Here is a 17,823-nt window from a genome sequence, read left to right on the forward strand (position 1 = left end):
ACCTTTCACCTCAGATGGGATGTCTCATGGTCTGACACACTGCACCAGCTCTGTCACCTTTCACCTCAGATGGGATGTCTCATGGTCTGACACACTGCACCAGCTCTGTCACCTTTCACCTCAGATGGGATGTCTCATGGTCTGACACACTGCACCAGCTCTGTCACCTTTCACCTCAGATGGGATGTCTCATGGTCTGACACACTGCACCAGCTCTGTCACCTTTCACCTCAGATGGGATGTCTCATGGTCTGACACACTGCACCAGCTCTGTCACCTTTCACCTCAGATGGGATGTCTCATGGTCTGACACACTGCACCAGCTCTGTCACCTTTCACCTCAGATGGGATGTCTCATGGTCTGACACACTGCACCAGCTCTGTCACCTTTCACCTCAGATGGGATGTCTCATGGTCTGACACACTGCACCAGCTCTGTCACCTTTCACCTCAGATGGGATGTCTCATGGTCTGACACACTGCACCAGCTCTGTCACCTTTCACCTCAGATGGGATGTCTCATGGTCTGACACACTGCACCAGCTCTGTCACCTTTCACCTCAGATGGGATGTCTCATGGTCTGACACACTGCACCAGCTCTGTCACCTTTCACCTCAGATGGGATGTCTCATGGTCTGACACACTGCACCAGCTCTGTCACCTTACACCTCAGATGGGATGTCTCATGGTCTGACACACTGCACCAGCTCTGTCACCTTTCACCTCAGATGGGATGTCTCATGGTCTGACACACTGCACCAGCTCTGTCACCTTTCACCTCAGATGGGATGTCTCATGGTCTGACACACTGCACCAGCTCTGTCACCTTTCACCTCAGATGGGATGTCTCATGGTCTGACACACTGCACCAGCTCTGTCACCTTTCACCTCAGATGGGATGTCTCATGGTCTGACACACTGCACCAGCTCTGTCACCTTACACCTCAGATGGGATGTCTCATGGTCTGACAAACACTGCACCAGCTCTGTCACCTTTCACCTCAGATGGGATGTCTCATGGTCTGACACACTGCACCAGCTCTGTCACCTTTCACCTCAGATGGGATGTCTCATGGTCTGACACACTGCACCAGCTCTGTCACCTTTCACCTCAGATGGGATGTCTCATGGTCTGACACACTGCACCAGCTCTGTCACCTTTCACCTCAGATGGGATGTCTCATGGTCTGACACACTGCACCAGCTCTGTCACCTTACACCTCAGATGGGATGTCTCATGGTCTGACACACTGCACCAGCTCTGCCACCTTTCACCTCAGATGGGATGTCTCATGGTCTGACAAACACTGCACCAGCTCTGTCACCTTACACCTCAGATGGGATGTCTCATGGTCTGACACACTGCACCAGCTCTGTCACCTTTCACCTCAGATGGGATGTCTCATGGTCTGACACACTGCACCAGCTCTGTCACCTTTCACCTCAGATGGGATGTCTCATGGTCTGACACACTGCACCAGCTCTGTCACCTTTCACCTCAGATGGGATGTCTCATGGTCTGACAAACACTGCACCAGCTCTGCCACCTTTCACCTCAGATGGGATGTCTCATGGTCTGACAAACACTGCACCAGCTCTGCCACCTTTCACCTCAGATGGGATGTCTCATGGTCTGACAAACACTGCACCAGCTCTGCCACCTTTCACCTCAGATGGGATGTCTCATGGTCTGACAAACACTGCACCAGCTCTGTCACCTTTCACCTCAGATGGGATGTCTCATGGTCTGACAAACACTGCACCAGCTCTGTCACCTTTCACCTCAGATGGGATGTCTCATGGTCTGACAAACACTGCACCAGCTCTGTCACCTTTCACCTCAGATGGGATGTCTCATGGTCTGACACACTGCACCAGCTCTGTCACCTTTCACCTCAGATGGGATGTCTCATGGTCTGACAAACACTGCACCAGCTCTGCCACCTTTCACCTCAGATGGGATGTCTCATGGTCTGACAAACACTGCACCAGCTCTGTCACCTTTCACCTCAGATGGGATGTCTCATGGTCTGACAAACACTGCACCAGCTCTGTCACCTTTCAGATGCATCCAATGCAACAAAAAAAAACAGATACCGCATGTCTATCTTAAATGTATGAATTTTTATGGGGATTATTTTATTATGCTTATTAGATGTCCCCGGGGTCGTGGACATCGACCTTAGGGGGCTAATCCAAGAGCCTAGATAAGAACACAGACAATGTGGAAAGAGACAGATGAGAGGCTGCTTGTGGTAACAGAAAAATAGAGTAGACTCCTAGGTGGGGACAGGGAGGGAGAGCTCCAGGTATGAATCTTAACCAGATGACTCAGAGTCACCATGAATACATTAAATGTGTCACCATCCGGCTACATCAGCTCCTCTCATCCCAGCCTGAAATTGGATTTTGGGCCATATGTATCAAGGCATCTCGGAATAGAATAGATACTTCACACTGGTTGAATCAACATTATTTCAACGTAATTTGTCAATGTATTATGACGTAGAGTAAACACGGAAAATACACTCAGTGAATCCAGCTGAAAGTTGTGATCCCTTATTGATGTAATTTGTTAAATCCACTTCAATCAGTGTACATGAAGGGGCGGAGACGGTCAACAGTTTCCCATGTGTATCAAGAATGGTCCACCACCCAAAGGACATCCAGCCAACTTGACACAACTGTGGGAAGCATTGAAGTGAAAATGGGCCAGCATCCCTGTGGAACGCTTTCAACACCTTGTAGAGTCCATACCCTGACGAATTGAGGCTGTTCTGAGGGCAAAAGGGGGTCCAACTCAATATTAGGAAGGTGTTCCTAATATTTTGGACAGTCGGTGTACACACACACACACACACACACACACGGTGATAGGCAGTGCAGCGCCCCTGGCTGGAGAGTAATATGGGGGAGTAGGAGGGCTAATTTACGATCAGTTCCCCCAAGTCCATGTAACGTTTTCATTGTAATCTAAAAGGCTAAACCTAAACTAATCCTAGTTCAGCACTCCAATTCTGAGACACCTGATTGACATGAATATGCCCCTGAAATACAAGTAATATGCAGATTTATATATTTTTTACCTTTATTTAACTAGGCAAGATCAGTTAAGAACAAATTCTTATTTTCAATGACGGCCTAGGAACAGTGGGTTAACTGCCTGTTCAGGGGCAGAATGACAGATTTGTACCTTGTCAGCTCGGGGGTTTGAACTTGCAACCTTCCGGTTACTAGGCCAACGCTCTAACCACTAGGCTACCCTGCCACCCCAATATGATTTGTCATCACCCCTCTTAGGTTCTTGTTTTCCTCCTCCTGTGTTGCTGTGGAGGGGATGAAATGGGATGTGTCTTTGGGGGAACTTGGTGAAGTGATCGTGTTTTGCACCAGTTTCACTTTTTTTGTTGTAAATAAAATAGTGTATTTGCGGTTTGGAATTTATGAATTCTGTGCCCCTTCTCTTTTGGCTATAGCCGCTCCAGAATTGAATCCTAATTTGCCAGTGACAGTGACAGTGACATTGAGTGTGAGAGAGTGTTATCTGTTGGGTTCTTACTATAGGTAGGAGGTGAAGCAGGATTTACATCACCTTTTTCATTTTGTAACTCAGGACTTTAACTGCCCTTTCAACTTCATTGTAACTCAGTGTCTATGGCAAGAAAGCACAGTATTTGAGTGGATAGTGAGAGGGCTATTAGGCCGATGATGCTGTATCTACAGTAAAGCAGAGGGTGAGTGGACTTATGCAATTCTCTATCTATCCATATCTATCAAAATATTCACTGATGATGGATTATAAAGATCAAAGTAAAGGATTATTTCAGGATGAGGTAAAGTGGATGTCAAAAAGAACAGATATGTAGGAAGAGGGAACTTTTGAAGAGAATTGAAATTCCTCAAGGAAAGTTTTGTGCAGGGCTCTTCAGAAAATTGTTGGGGTGGCGGTGGGTAGCAGTGAAGGGGTTGGGAAGGGACAGAAACATTTACTGGACTGTTCAGGCCATCAGTATTTGTTTGTTAGGTCCACTTTGCAGATATGCTGGTTGAAAAGTTCCCTTTTCCTGCCTGTGTCGCAGTGCGTGGTGACCACTGTGGCATCAAACACAATTTGCACAGTTTGATTTTCTTCTCACATTAAAAGGTCAAGTGAGTTTTAATATCAACATCACAAGATGCAAGGAATTGGCTGTAGAACGGCAGGTATTCATTGAATTAGCATTGGGGACGATACAAAAACACTCCCACATATCGCCAGGGCTAACTTGCATAACTGTAGATGTAATCATGAAATATTATTGATGTTATTTCACAAAACCAATTCTATCCCTCAAAGCGCTCCCATTCTGATGTGCAGTAAGTACACTGTGGTTTGACCATGGTTGAGGCAATTATCATTGTCTGGTATTGTCTGGTATTGTTGTCCGATTTTTACATAAAAATGTGATTTACACCTTGCAAAATGCGCTGGGGCACAGTGTCCAGACTAAGATCTTTGGACTCCATGCTTGCTTAATCCAACAATCACGTGTTACATAACTGTTTCTCTTCACGTGCTTTCACTGAATCACTGCCGTCTCAGAAGGACACACTTTCCATGCCAACCGTTTCACAGACTTTCAGAATTCTGTCTTGTCCTGGAGAAAATATAGGTTTCTCTGTGGTTTGGAACTGGGAGCTGTTGAAAGAGAGCAGACAAGCAGGAACAAGCTTTCTGAGACATGCTGGAGGAGTGACAAGCGTTGATATGAGCTGCCATTCCACAGGCAGCTGTCATACACACTACTTTGTTCCCCCAGCACTGTATAGCTATCTAAGTCCCATTGACCCTTAGCTTAGCACTCACATGGCTGGGCAACACCTGTTTGTATGCTCGCTCCCCTTTCTCCCACACTTGCTACACTGGAGGTTACGGCTGTATTTGGTCACCTAATTGTTGAAATCTACTCTCTGTTTTCACCCGCAGAGCAGCATGAGAAAGTGAATGTGTGTGTGTTTTTGTGCATGTGTCTGTGCATGTGTGTATGTGTATGTGTATGTGTGTTTCCTGTTGTGTTAAGACTATGGAAACATCACTGCTTTAAAACCACCTCCCCTGGTGACCAAGAAGATGGCAGCTGTATGGCACCACCTGTGTGTCTGTAAACAGGGACACTAATTGATATCTCCTCATATGCAGGTTCTAGCCACACACACTCCCTACATCCTCCTGGGTAACTTTAGCCTTATTTGGCACTGCAACTATTATATACAGTACACAAGCCTTTGTTATGATGAGATGATTAGATGACATTGTTGAAAGGCCTACTGTATAAGAACACCACTTATCTCAATCAAAAAGGCTCTGAAATATTGTGATTGTTTAATAATCTTTCCAAGTAACAATGTAAGCCTGATTTATGAAGCTACCTTTTTACCAACCCTGCTTCTCCTGGTCTACTTAAGGCAAATTGCTGGTGAGCAAAAGTACCACATTCCTACACAACAACAACTATCAACACTTTGTGAAATTCTTACTTTTGGTAACAGGCTTGCGTGTATGTATACACACACACACACACACACTTTATATAGTTGTCCTAACACTTTCATTGGCACAACCCCCCTTATTTGCCAGGAAATGGAGGAGGGTCAGACATGCTTCACATGCCTACCTCAGCAAACCGCAGACCACCATAGGTCTGCAGGGGCAACTACAAGAACAGGTGCTGCCTAAGCATGACATCACTGATCAGCATCGTCAACCATTTTGCCTGGAAACCCCCTGAAGAACCTGGCACTTCTCTACTACATCTCTCTCTCTCTTTCCTTTTCTCACTTTCTTTTTATTATTTATTTATGTTCATCTTTCTCTTCCCCATTCCCTCTCTCTTGCTCTCTCTCGCTCTCTCTCTGTCACACAGACACACACACACACACACACACACACAAACACACACATACACCTGATCGAGTAATCTAAAAAAGTTTAGGTCATTTGGAACAGAATCAACAGGTGGCTATCAATGGGCACCCCTCATGCCTCTCTTCCGCCCTAAGCCCTCAGGGGTCCATCTCACACATTCTGGATGCGCTTTCTCCAGTGCACTTCCTTCAAGGCATTGTCTTGAATGTATTCTGACCCCAGTAGTGTCATTTGATATCGAGGAGGTACGTATGGCCTCAGGATCAGCTCATTCTACTTGGATGAGCAAATACAACATCTGCTCTCACTAGCCCTCTCTAGCGTGACCTGTGTCTCCAATAAAAAGGGAGGCAACGAATATGAGTGTGTTCCAGCTCAGGGCATCGGAATGTTGTGATAATGACTGAATTAATATATAGTGCCTATTCACTTCAGCCCAGGGGGATGGATGATCTGTAATTTCCAAAGAGGAGTTCATCTAGATGAGATTTCTGAATAACTTTGTTGTTGTGTCATGATTCTCAGATTCTCGCACAAGATTAGAGAACTTTTAATATAAGAGAGAGCTCCTTGTTACAGGTGTGGATATACACTTAGTGTACAAAACATTAAGAACACCTTCCTAATATTGATTTTCACACCCTTTTGCCTTCAGAACAGCCTATATTTGTCAGGACATGGACTCTACAAGGTGTTGAAAGCATTCCACAGGGATGCTGGCCCATGTTGACTCCAATGCTTCCCCCCATTGTGCCAAGAAGGCTGGATGTGCTTTGGGTGTTGGACCATCCTTGATATATATGGGAAACTCTTGAGCATGAAAAGCCCAGCAGCATTGCAGTTCTTGACACAAACCTGGCAGCTACTACCATACCCCATTCAAAGGCACTTAAATATTTTGTCTTGCCCATTTACCCTCTGAATGGCACACACACAATCCATGTCTCAATTGTCACAAGGCTTCAAAATCCTTCTTTAACCCGTCTCGTCCCCCTTCATCTACACAGATTAAGGTATCATAGCTTTCCTACCTGAATTAACCTGGTCAGTCTATGTCATGGAAAGAGCACAATGTTTTGTACACTCAGTGTATTTCAGTATAATAATGATTGCTTTGTATTGGGTTTGTTGACATATGGATTGTAAAAACCTATGCCATCCTTTCCTCTCTATTCAGAGCATGAGTGTTTTCCAGTCCCAGACTTTCATAACGCAAAACTGACCTTCGATCAGTCTCTTCAAGGAACTTGACCCTACTCCATTCCCCCCCCCTCCCCCAGTATAGAATTGTGTAGTATACTGTAGAATACTGTAGTATTCTTTATTTTTTTAACAGCACTGTAGTAAGTACTACAGAAATGTCTGCAAAAACACAACATTTATTTTACTCTAGTAAATACTACAGTATGTAATTTGCATAAACCCTGCCCATTCCCCTTCCAAATCCCAAGTTGTGCCACCCATAAGTTAGAAACCTACACGCCAAGTATAGACCATATATTGTGTTCCCTGTGGTTATAGAACAGAGCAGAAGCTCTGAACTTCCTTTTCAGAACCCAGACCTACATACTTACTTACCTATCTACCTTCCTACTTATCTACCTACCTACAGGTTATGGAACATTTATAGTATTGTAGTATTTTTTTGTATTTCTGTAAATACCACATTATACTACAGTCACTACTACAGTAAATTCAGCAACAACACTGCAGTGAATACTACAGTATTTCTACCATAGTATGCAGTACACTGTAGTATTTTTTCAAGTGGGATCTTTCTGAATAGTGTATAGTATATTGCTGGGATGATAGTGTTCAATCCCGACTCACCCTGTCAGCCTTTAGCTACCCCACAGATAGTTTGCTCAGCACTTTGCACTTTGGTATCATTGTATAAAAAAAAATATCTTGACTACTTAGGAACCGAATAGTTGTAAGTCTGACAGGCAGTGGAGAACAGTGCTGTATACAGAGCCAAAAACAGGTATAACAGAGGCCCAAATCAACAGTGTCATGTGTTTGGTATCATCTGTAGGGTATTGGGGGGTAATCAGACTAACAGATGAGGCTCTCACACATGCTCTCTTGGTTGGTCCACACTTTCTGGGTAACAATCGGCCTGCTGTCCCCCCCACTCTGATGCTGCTGAGTTGAGTTACTACACCTGTGCTTGGCAGCTCTCCCAACCAAGTCAGCCCCCTTGAACCCCCTACACTGGTGGACAGCAGGCCCATTGTTACCCAGCCCCAACAACACACAGCAGCAGCAGTAGAAAGTGTGGACCGACCAAGGGAGCATGTGTGAGAGCCTCATCTGGTAGTCTGATTACCCCCCAATACCCTACAGATTTGTAGCATTGGCAGGTAGCCTAGTGGTTAGAGCGTTGGGTCAGTAACCGAAAGGTTGCTAGATTGAATCTCTGAGCTGACAAGGTAAAAATCTCCCGTTCTGCCCCTGAACAAGGCAGTTAACCGAACCCACTGTTCCTAGGCCGTCATTGTAAATAAGAATTTGTCCTTAACTGACTCGCCTAGTTAAATCAAGGTTAAATAAATAAAATCTACAGATGTCATAAATAAGCTAACTTTGATCAATTCCTTCTAATTATGCTTTTAGATACAAATGTCAAATATATGCCAACAATCCTTCCTGCAAAGGACTATTCCATGGATTACATTTTGCAAAAATTCCCAAAACCATTGTCTTTTTTGTCTGGGTTTCATGAGGAATCACTCTTATGTGGCATTTCATAAGGCTCCAGGCATTCTCCCTGGTGTGAGAGGGGCTTTATAATACCAGAGCCCCGGGGTAAGGGGAGGTCGGATGGGGAGGTCGGATTCGCACATGGCTGGGGCCCGTCTGCCGGGGAAACAGAGAGAAGCCCAATCTTTCCCACAGAGTTGGGCCCACAGGTGTGACCCATGCAAATTCAATGCCATACTGTATTGTAATAATTTATTGTGAAGACAGCGCAATCAATGGTAAACATTTACCAAGAAAATCTAACAGGTTGACAAAATATTCAGGAGGTTTTTAGTGAAAACTTCAAGATACAGATAAGCATTCATAAATCACATAGTTACACTGTACAACAAATAATGAAGGTAGACAGAGGTTGACTCCCAAATTAATTTGCAAAAGAGTTGCTAGGTGATGGATTATTTAATTCACTATGTTCATACTCATACCAGCACACCCTCCTACTCCCCATTCTCTCACCTCTCTATCTTTCTCATTGAAAATACAGATGTATCACTTCACTTATATTCATCAAGAGTATGGTATTTCAAATTCTAAAGCCAATTAGTACAATTATTTGCCATTTTATTTCTCTTGACTATGGATTCAGTTGTCTTTGCTTCAGATTCGAGATGATCTGAATACGATAATAATGTGATTGATAAACTTGTATCATGAGTTTCATGCAGAATTCTCTCTTCTTATTTTTGTACACAAAAAAATAATAATAAAAAGCTAAATAGGCCAACATTGTATTGATATCTGCCTCTCTTGTCGCTAAGGTAATTGGCTGAGGCCATCAAAACCATAATGTCAATGACACTTTCCTCTTTGCCACACCCCCCCCTTTATGGAATTGATTACATTCTAACAGGCGGAGTTGGTGACGTCCTCATTTGTGAATGAGGCTTTCGCGAGCTCACGGTTCAGTTGAGCAACTGATGAGAGCGTGGAAAGGTCCCAACCAAGCTTAGAAATAAGAAGAAAACAAACTCAAATGGATTCCCGTGGAATTAAGCGCTTGTTGTTTTCCTATGTATTAATTAACGGTATATTTATTACACTGCAAACTAAAGAAGGTAAGCGAAAGTCTTGACTACTTTTCAAACTTTGGTAACTATAAGAAATCAAAATGTTCTTGTTGCAAGAAGTATATCCTGCTCTGTTCAGGTTGTGGGACCACGAAGAAGTGGATGTTTAAAGCACAGGGCAAGAACATGGGCTATTGATACAATGTCGCAACTTGTAGAAGTTTTTAAGTTTGTTGATTTTGACCAGAAACTGTTTTAATGCAATCCTTTATACTTTATTAGATCAAGTTTCGCCCGTATTCGATTCGGTACCTATGCTGATCTCTTTATCAAGATGAGCGTGTGTTGAGAGCAGTCTTGCTACGTTATAGAGGGCCACTACCTGTTGGTATTTTGAACTTTTATATTGTCTCTAGATCAGTAAGATATTGTGAACATATTAAATATAACAATATAAAATGAATAATTTTCTGCATGGTTGGGCTGAACATTCATGCATGGTACCACTTATTGCGCAGCAAAGTTGAATGATGAGAAAGTTAGGATATTCCATCTCAAGTTAATGATTACACCCTAAGCTTCCTTTTTAAATTGTAAAAGTCACTAACACAGGCCTATGTTTGAGCCTCACTTGAGGAAGTGTAGGGGATTTAGACTATTACTATTCTTGGGGTAAGATATTAGAGTTCAAATGATAATAGCTAATAGAATGAAGCAAATTAACTTCAAAATGTACATGTCCCAGCTTTCTGTGGTAAGTCAATCACATTTTAGTAGGCTAAGACATAATTCATAGAATTTTCCCCTCTGCAGAGGTGCTGTTGGATATGAGGGCATCGGGGAGTGAGCTAGGCTGGCTGACCTGGCCCTATGAACAAGGATCCAAGCAAGGGGTCAGTATCCATCCATTCTTTCCATTGCCCTGTCTCTGTACTTTTCTCTTTGGGTAAGTATGGATGGGGTAGCACATAATATGCCATGTCTGACTTTCTTACCTTCACACAACTTTAACAACTCTTATTTTCCAAGATCTACTTTTCTGGGAGCTATAACTTGGTGCTCATGTATAAACATTACTAAAAGTGTAATGTTCAAGTTGAATATGTGAAAGGGTCACATTATTCTAGTGGGGGTTGGGTTTTAGATGGCAACATGTCAGGACTATTCCAAGGGAGAGAATGGTAGCTATAGCAAGTGTGGTAGAGAATACTTGTGGTTTTAAATCCCTCATTTCAGAATTGTATGTAAGGGTGCAATTGACCTAAAGTTTGGAGCATATAGTGCTTTTTGGGAAATGTAGATGTAGTGAGTTAAGATGGCTTTCATTTTCTCATAAGGAGAAAATGTTGTCTTTCGTCACAGTAAAACACAACAGATTATTGTTTTTTGCTATCTTGTGCTTTTGTGTAGTATGTGTGCTTGGGTCCCACTTTGTTTAATTTACATTTGAGTGGTCATTCACATTTGACTCTCCTTTGTTCAGTAGTGTTATGGAGGCGCTCTCTCTCCTGTTGCATGCTCCAGTTCTTGTGATGCCGCACAGTCAGCCAACAAAGCACATTCCTTTAATTAATAGCAGTGGTAACATGCAGAGAGAACCCCTGTGTGGACACATGTATTTCAGCAGCTACTATTAAGCTGAACGTTGAAGACTTCTCACTAAAATGTCTAACTTCTGTGACAGCAAGAGTTGGTTGCATAGATCAACATATGTTGTATAAGATGTTGACAGACCTCAGTGTTATTTCAATGGCATTGTCAAAATCAGCTGACAACAATCCTTTGCTAAGGCCTTGTCTTTTCTCACCACTCTTATATCTTAATATGTTCCTTTGGGGTCTCCCTCACTCTCTCACACGCTTTCCCTTTGTCTCCAGGGTTCAAATTACAGGAGTGCTGGGGGTCTTGGAACTCGTATAACAAATTAAGGCACACCATTAGCATTTCAGATGTTAACATGGACAGTTGGGCACCCCCCATAACCATTGAACATTAACTTTTTTCCAGCCCACTCTTAGTCATGTATCGCCAGAGTCAGTATGTGACTGGAGTCCTGATGGTCTATCTGTGTGTTTCAGTGGGAGGTGGTCCAGAGGAGTCTGAATGGCTCCCAGTTGTACACCTACTCTGTGTGTAATGTGGGTGAGCATGAGCAGGACAACTGGCTGCGCACCACCTTCATCCAGCGCCGCCCGTCAGCCTCTCGCGTCTTCGTGGAGCTGCAGTTCATTGTGCGTGACTGCAACTCATTCGACGGCTCGTCACTCACCTGCAAGGAGACCTTCAACCTGTTCTCCTCTGAGTCGGACGCCGACATCGGCACCAGCTTCCGCAAGGGCCAGTTCAAGAAGGTGGCCACCATCGCGCCGGATGAGATCACCAGCCGCAACGAGCTGCGCATCAACACAGAGACGCGGGTGGTGGAGAGCCTCAGCAGGAAAGGCTTCTACCTGGCCTTCCAGGACATTGGGGCCTGCATGGCACTGCTCTCTGTCAGGGTCTACTACAAGACCTGCCCGGCCACCATCAAGAGCCTCGCAGCCTTCCCTGAGACCGTGGCAGGTGGAGGGGTGAACCAGGCCCTGAGGGAAGTAGCGGGGGCCTGCGTGGAGAACGCGGTGAGTGAGGAGTCGCCCCGCATCTACTGCACGATGGACGGAGAGTGGGTGGTGCCTGTTGGACAGTGCCAATGCATGCCCGGCTACGAGGCCGTCAACGACACATGTCGAGGTAAGGTATAATGTTCCTGTGTTCTCTTGGCTCACTGACAGCTGGGCATTCTGAGTGCTGGCCTCTAGCATCATGGACTCTAATGCTGTGTTTGCCCGTGCGTGCGTGTGTGAGCTGACGTGAGTCTCATAGAGATATTTAGCAGAAGGTGTTTACCATTTGTTATAAAACATGCATGTCACTACATTATCCCTGACCTTGAACCCAAACTACAATGTAGAAACATTGTAACAAAATTCAGCTACTCTTAGGCCATGCATGTGATATCAAATGTATCAAGATAAAAGTACTTTTTATTAAACTTTTAAGTCAAACATTTTCCTCTTAACTGAAACGGGTTTGTGAGGTACCCAGTTTTGGTAGTAGCCATGCTTATCAGGACCTCTGGCCCTCGTAAGCTAGTTTCCTACTAATTTGTCATTCATTCTCTTTTCTAAGATACTCATAGGTAGTCTTACCGTCACTCAACCCCTGGGCTTTGTAGTTACATTGCAACCATGTTGCATTCAAGTCCTCATCAGAGGCCCTCTAATCTACATTCTTCTGAGTCCTGACTAAATGACAGATGTTGATCAAAGATGGGAGGTTCACAAGTCAAACTCTGAGACTATACTGGTGATGAATTTACTTCTTCTAGGTGGCAGGGGAGGAGGAGGAGGAGGGAAAACACCCCCCCCCCTGGTTGTCTCTAACTTTGTTGGTTACATGCATCAGAGAAATATGCATTCCTTAAGCCATTGGGCATGCTCGCGCTCTCTGTTCTTCACTCTCTCCTTCACATTCCACTTTTCACTCTATCTCAGAGCTTCTGTGAGAGACGAGGTTTCAACATGAGGGTTTTGTGTGGTACTGCAGCAGGGTGTGTGAGAGAGTGTTTGCATTCTCAGGCCTGTTGGGAGCTGTTCTGTGATAGAGCACCACAAAACTATCATCACCTGAACACGAGGCATGTTACTGCACCACTGATTTTGGAACACACACACACATTTTCTTAGCTTCCCCTCCATTGGTAATGGATATTTCCTGTCATTTTATTTCTGTCAGGGCATAGTTTTAGATGAAAGGATAGTGGGGTGGGTGAGTGAGACACTCGCACACAGAGACTGAGGAAGGTTGTGATAAAAATTTGAGGAATGGAATGTAAAGGTAGAACAGTGAGGTGCAGTGTTGAGCTGTAGGCACTGGCTCCCCTCGTCCTCCCCTTCTTCTCCACTGCATTCCTCTTCCATTTACTGAGGAACCTCCCAGATTACTGCAGGTCTGAGGAATTCCTTAGGGAGGACTCCTGCAATGCATCCCAAATGGCACCATATCTAATATAGTGCACTACTTTTGACCACAGCCCTATACATGGGGAATAGAATGCCATTTGGAGTGTACTCCATCTTACAGGACAATGAATTGAAGTGATGGATTGAGAAAGGGAGTGGATAGCGTCAGATGGATATATTAATTCCATGGGAGGTTGAATACAGACAGTTACAGTGTAAGTTGAATGAGCTTGGCATTTTGAGTTGTAAAAAATCATGGATACAACCATGCATGCAGTACACACACACATACAAACACGCAAGCAAGCCTAAGTATGCATACACACACACACACACACACGCGCATGCACACCCCCCCTTTTCCCCCATGCTGTGTGTTCCAGTTGACTCACTGTTGACATTGACACAGTTTTTCTCCTTTAAAAAGAACGCCCTTCCTTACACAATCTTCGCTGGCACAAAGTACACATACCTTGTGTTACCACAGAAAGATAAACATCTGGCCCAGCTGCTCCTTGGATTGTGTCGCGCTGTCCATGCCCACACCCTGTCACCCACAGTAAAGCCGTGTGCACACTCATCCCGGAGCTGGGCAAATATGACTTAGGACCAACTATATGCGTTGCAAATTGCACCCTATGGTCAAAAGTAGAGCACTATATTGTGAATTGGGACGCACACTCCGTTTCCAAATGCTAGTGTTTACACTCAGTCAATGTTGGGTTCTTTTTTTAGAATACTTTCTGTAGGAAAAATCCTGATAGAACCAGTAAATGAGTACTGGTAAGGTTATTTTCTCCCAAAGGAGGAGTTCCCTTTTCCAGTAATCTAGGCCTAGTTTTCCTCCCCCCTAAAGTGATGTCAAGTTAAACTGTCGGTGACACTGAAGCTGAATGACTGTGCCTTCCATGTGGTGAGTGATTTGTGTGGGTAGTAAATTACTTGGGTGTGTGTTTTATGTGCAGTAACTACTGGTACTGCCTGCATCTTTGTCTTCCTGATAAGATAAGAGTATCTTAAATAAGACGCCTCAGTCATTCTTATTCCCTTGTCTGTTCCTACTAGCACTGACTTTGCTAATAGCTACTTTGAGGAGAAGTTTACCTACTACAACTGTGATATGTGGTTCTCTCACCTAGCCATCTTAAGATGAATGCTCTAAATGTAATGTAAAATCCTACCTCCATATTTATTTAGCTCCTTCTGTTTTTTCTTTCTTTCCCCCTCATTCATTTGCTCTCTACATATATTTTATTGCTCCCAGACTCTACCGCCCCCCCCTTTTCACATCTCCATTTTGAAACTCTCCTGTGAGTTTATGATCATAAGCAACATCATTACTGAGTTTTTATTGTAACCAGCAACAAGATGACCACATTCCTTTTTGTTTTTCTATTTCTCTCTGAATTATGGTTTTATTATGGTTGGCCAGTGTCCAGGACCTGAATGTGACACTATTTGAATCGCAACATCCCGTTTCACACGACCCATATGTGACTGACTATTTAGACTTTGCTCTGTTCTGTGTATACTAGTAAATAAGTATTCTTGCTTATTTGACAACTGTCTCTTAAAACGATAAACAGACCTTACATTTGAACAGTATTCCCTATATGTATCCCACAGTTTTGGGTGGGTACACTTATATGCAGCGAAAAACTGTTGCCATTCTTCACATATTGACCCAGAAACATAAACCTATAATCCTGATAAAATGTGAACTGAAATATTTTAATGTTCTGAATATGGTTATTGGGATTAAAGCCTTGATATATGACACAGACGATTCAGTGAATACGTGACAAAATGAGAGGATTCACCCCAGTTTACTCCCCGGAGAGTCATTATGAAGAAGACCAGCGCAATTGTTATTTTGGTGCAACATAATATCAGCAGTGCAGTCTCTGTTGCTGGAGCCAAGGAAGGAAACCTCTCTGACTGGTTTGTTGTGACATTTTCATTCCTGATCAGATTGGGTGCATACACGTACAGTGTTACATACACTTTATGTCCCTCCTTGCGATCCATAACTTAAGTCATCATTATGGATACTGTTGATTTACTAGGTCTATGATCACATTGTGTTCATAGTCCAAGAAATCATTAAGGATCTTCTTATCAGACTAGTTTTGCACTTTCAGCATGCGCATATCAAAGCACATTTCTTTCTTTCCCTTTGGGAATGGGGAAGTTTCGGGAGATTGACTGCGATTACTTTTAATGTGATTCTGTGATCTTGTGCCAAGTTGAGGTTCAGAGCGTGGGCTAGAAAATGGAGGGACTGAGTAAATTGCCTCTCGACACTCACGCTGAATTTTGTGCCCATTATAATTCAATGAATTCTATAAGAGAAGGAGATGACAGGAAACTGAGTAGTGGCCAATATGTATCTAAATTATGCATTTCGAAATGTTTTACTGATTTTTGAATTGATTTAGCAAGTTCAGCCTTTTGCTTTAGAATTCATTCAATAGGCCTGTATGTTGTGGTTGCAATGTTGTATGTCAAATCCTATTACTTTTCTGATCCAGACATACATTTCATAAGTAAATAAGGGTTATGGTTAGAAACTCGTAGGAAGCATTTAATATGGCATAATAGCATTGGCTAGTCATGAGGATGAGCAAAGATGGCTCTTCTCTGGGCATATGTAGACCAAAGAGATTCCTACTTTCTGGTATGGCTGACAGTGCAACAGCAGAGTAACTTGAGCAATAAACTTTTTGGTGTCTGTGTTCTCATACAAAGACATTTGTGCCATTTATTCTAACAGTATCCAGACATACAATTACTCCTAGGTGGCATGTAGCTCCATTTCCCCCTATGTTGGTACTTTGCTGAAAAGGTATTCCGGGGCATGTTTTTGGTGCATATTTCCTCTGTATGGCATTCCTGTGCAACGTGGTTGGGCTGTGGAGATTTGTGTATTGTGCTGTCGGTGTGAGCTCAGCACTTTCCGTCCCCCCCACCGGACAGGACGGGCTCCAACGGAAACCGGACGCCACCTAATCCTCAACCACTCTCCAACCTGTTGGCTCAGGGCTTTCCATTGTTGCGCTGCAGTCAGTCCCCCCCTTTCACTCCTTTGGTTTTTGCGGCCCACTGATAAGTCATTTTGTTTATTGGTTCATTAATTTGGCCTCTTAACAGGAAGCAGACACGTTGGAATCCAGCTTGCGTGGACACCTGGATGTCTGGCCTTGACTTTTAGGAAAGGCAAAGGAAGTGTGTCCTAGATGACTGTGGTGGCTGTTGTTGGGCAGTTTAGTCGAAGGACAGGACATGAATAGAAGGGAAAGAAGAATATTATTTAATCAGACCATGACATCTATTTTGTGTTGGACCTATTTGTTGGTTTGTGTGATGGTTGTTTTAATGCATGCCTTTCTGCTTTCTCACTGTTTGTACCCCTCTCTCATTCCCATTTGCACTCCTCTCACTTCCCCTGTTCTCTGTGAGCAGCACAAGGGAAGAGGAGTGTGAAGAAAAAGGTATTAGGGAATTTATTGTGTTTGTTGACAACCAGATGAAAGCCTAAGTGGAATTGTAAAACAGATGTAATTCACTTACAGCTGCTCCATTGGTCAGCTTATCCTTTTGACTAATGTCCCTTCACACCTTAACCCCCCCCACCTGTGGCTTCATGTTACCACTACCCCTCCCCCATCAGATACACACCTTGTTCTACTCAACCACCCCCTAATAGACCTATGACAAGTTGTCCTGCACATGTAAACATGGCATTAGCGACATCACATGGGAAAATGGGGAGCAGAAAATGCATTTTTAGCAGATGCTCTTTTCCAGAGCAACTTAAATAAGAGCATTCAACCAAGGTATATGAAACTACCACATATTACAAACATTGCAAGTAAAACCTGCTTCAAAATAGCCGATACCTGCAAAATCTGATGGATGCTGAATTTCCCCTGGATATCTACAATTAGTCATGATAATGATCTCAACATTGCTGCTTTTCTGGAGCTTTATTTTTATACCCTTTTTTTGTCTACTCCCCCTCCCTGCGAAACAAGCTGTGGTTTCCCCTTTCTTGCTCCTTTCTTCCCCACTCTCGCTTCTTCCCTCACTTCTCTCCTGTGTTTGTTTTAGTAGGCCATCAACTCCCTGTAGTCGAGGACAATTTTA

At 43.7% G+C, this 17,823-nt stretch overlaps 1 protein-coding gene across 2 annotated transcripts in view; it reads left to right on the plus strand.

Annotated features, from left to right (window-relative positions):
* Positions 1-9,558: 9,558 nt before the first annotated feature.
* Positions 9,559-17,823, plus strand: part of epha2b (eph receptor A2 b) — a 30,942-nt gene continuing 22,677 nt past the window's right edge. For both annotated transcript variants that reach the window (XM_064957017.1, XM_064957018.1), the window contains exons 1-3: positions 9,559-9,724; positions 10,490-10,569; positions 11,755-12,406. In XM_064957017.1, the coding sequence (XP_064813089.1) occupies positions 9,643-9,724; positions 10,490-10,569; positions 11,755-12,406 (814 nt within the window). In that variant the 5' untranslated portion in view covers positions 9,559-9,642. The remainder of the gene's footprint in view (positions 9,725-10,489; positions 10,570-11,754; positions 12,407-17,823) is intronic.

This window comes from Oncorhynchus masou, chromosome 33 (assembly GCF_036934945.1).
Source record: "Oncorhynchus masou masou isolate Uvic2021 chromosome 33, UVic_Omas_1.1, whole genome shotgun sequence".
NCBI classification, from domain to species: Eukaryota; Metazoa; Chordata; class Actinopteri; order Salmoniformes; family Salmonidae; genus Oncorhynchus; species Oncorhynchus masou.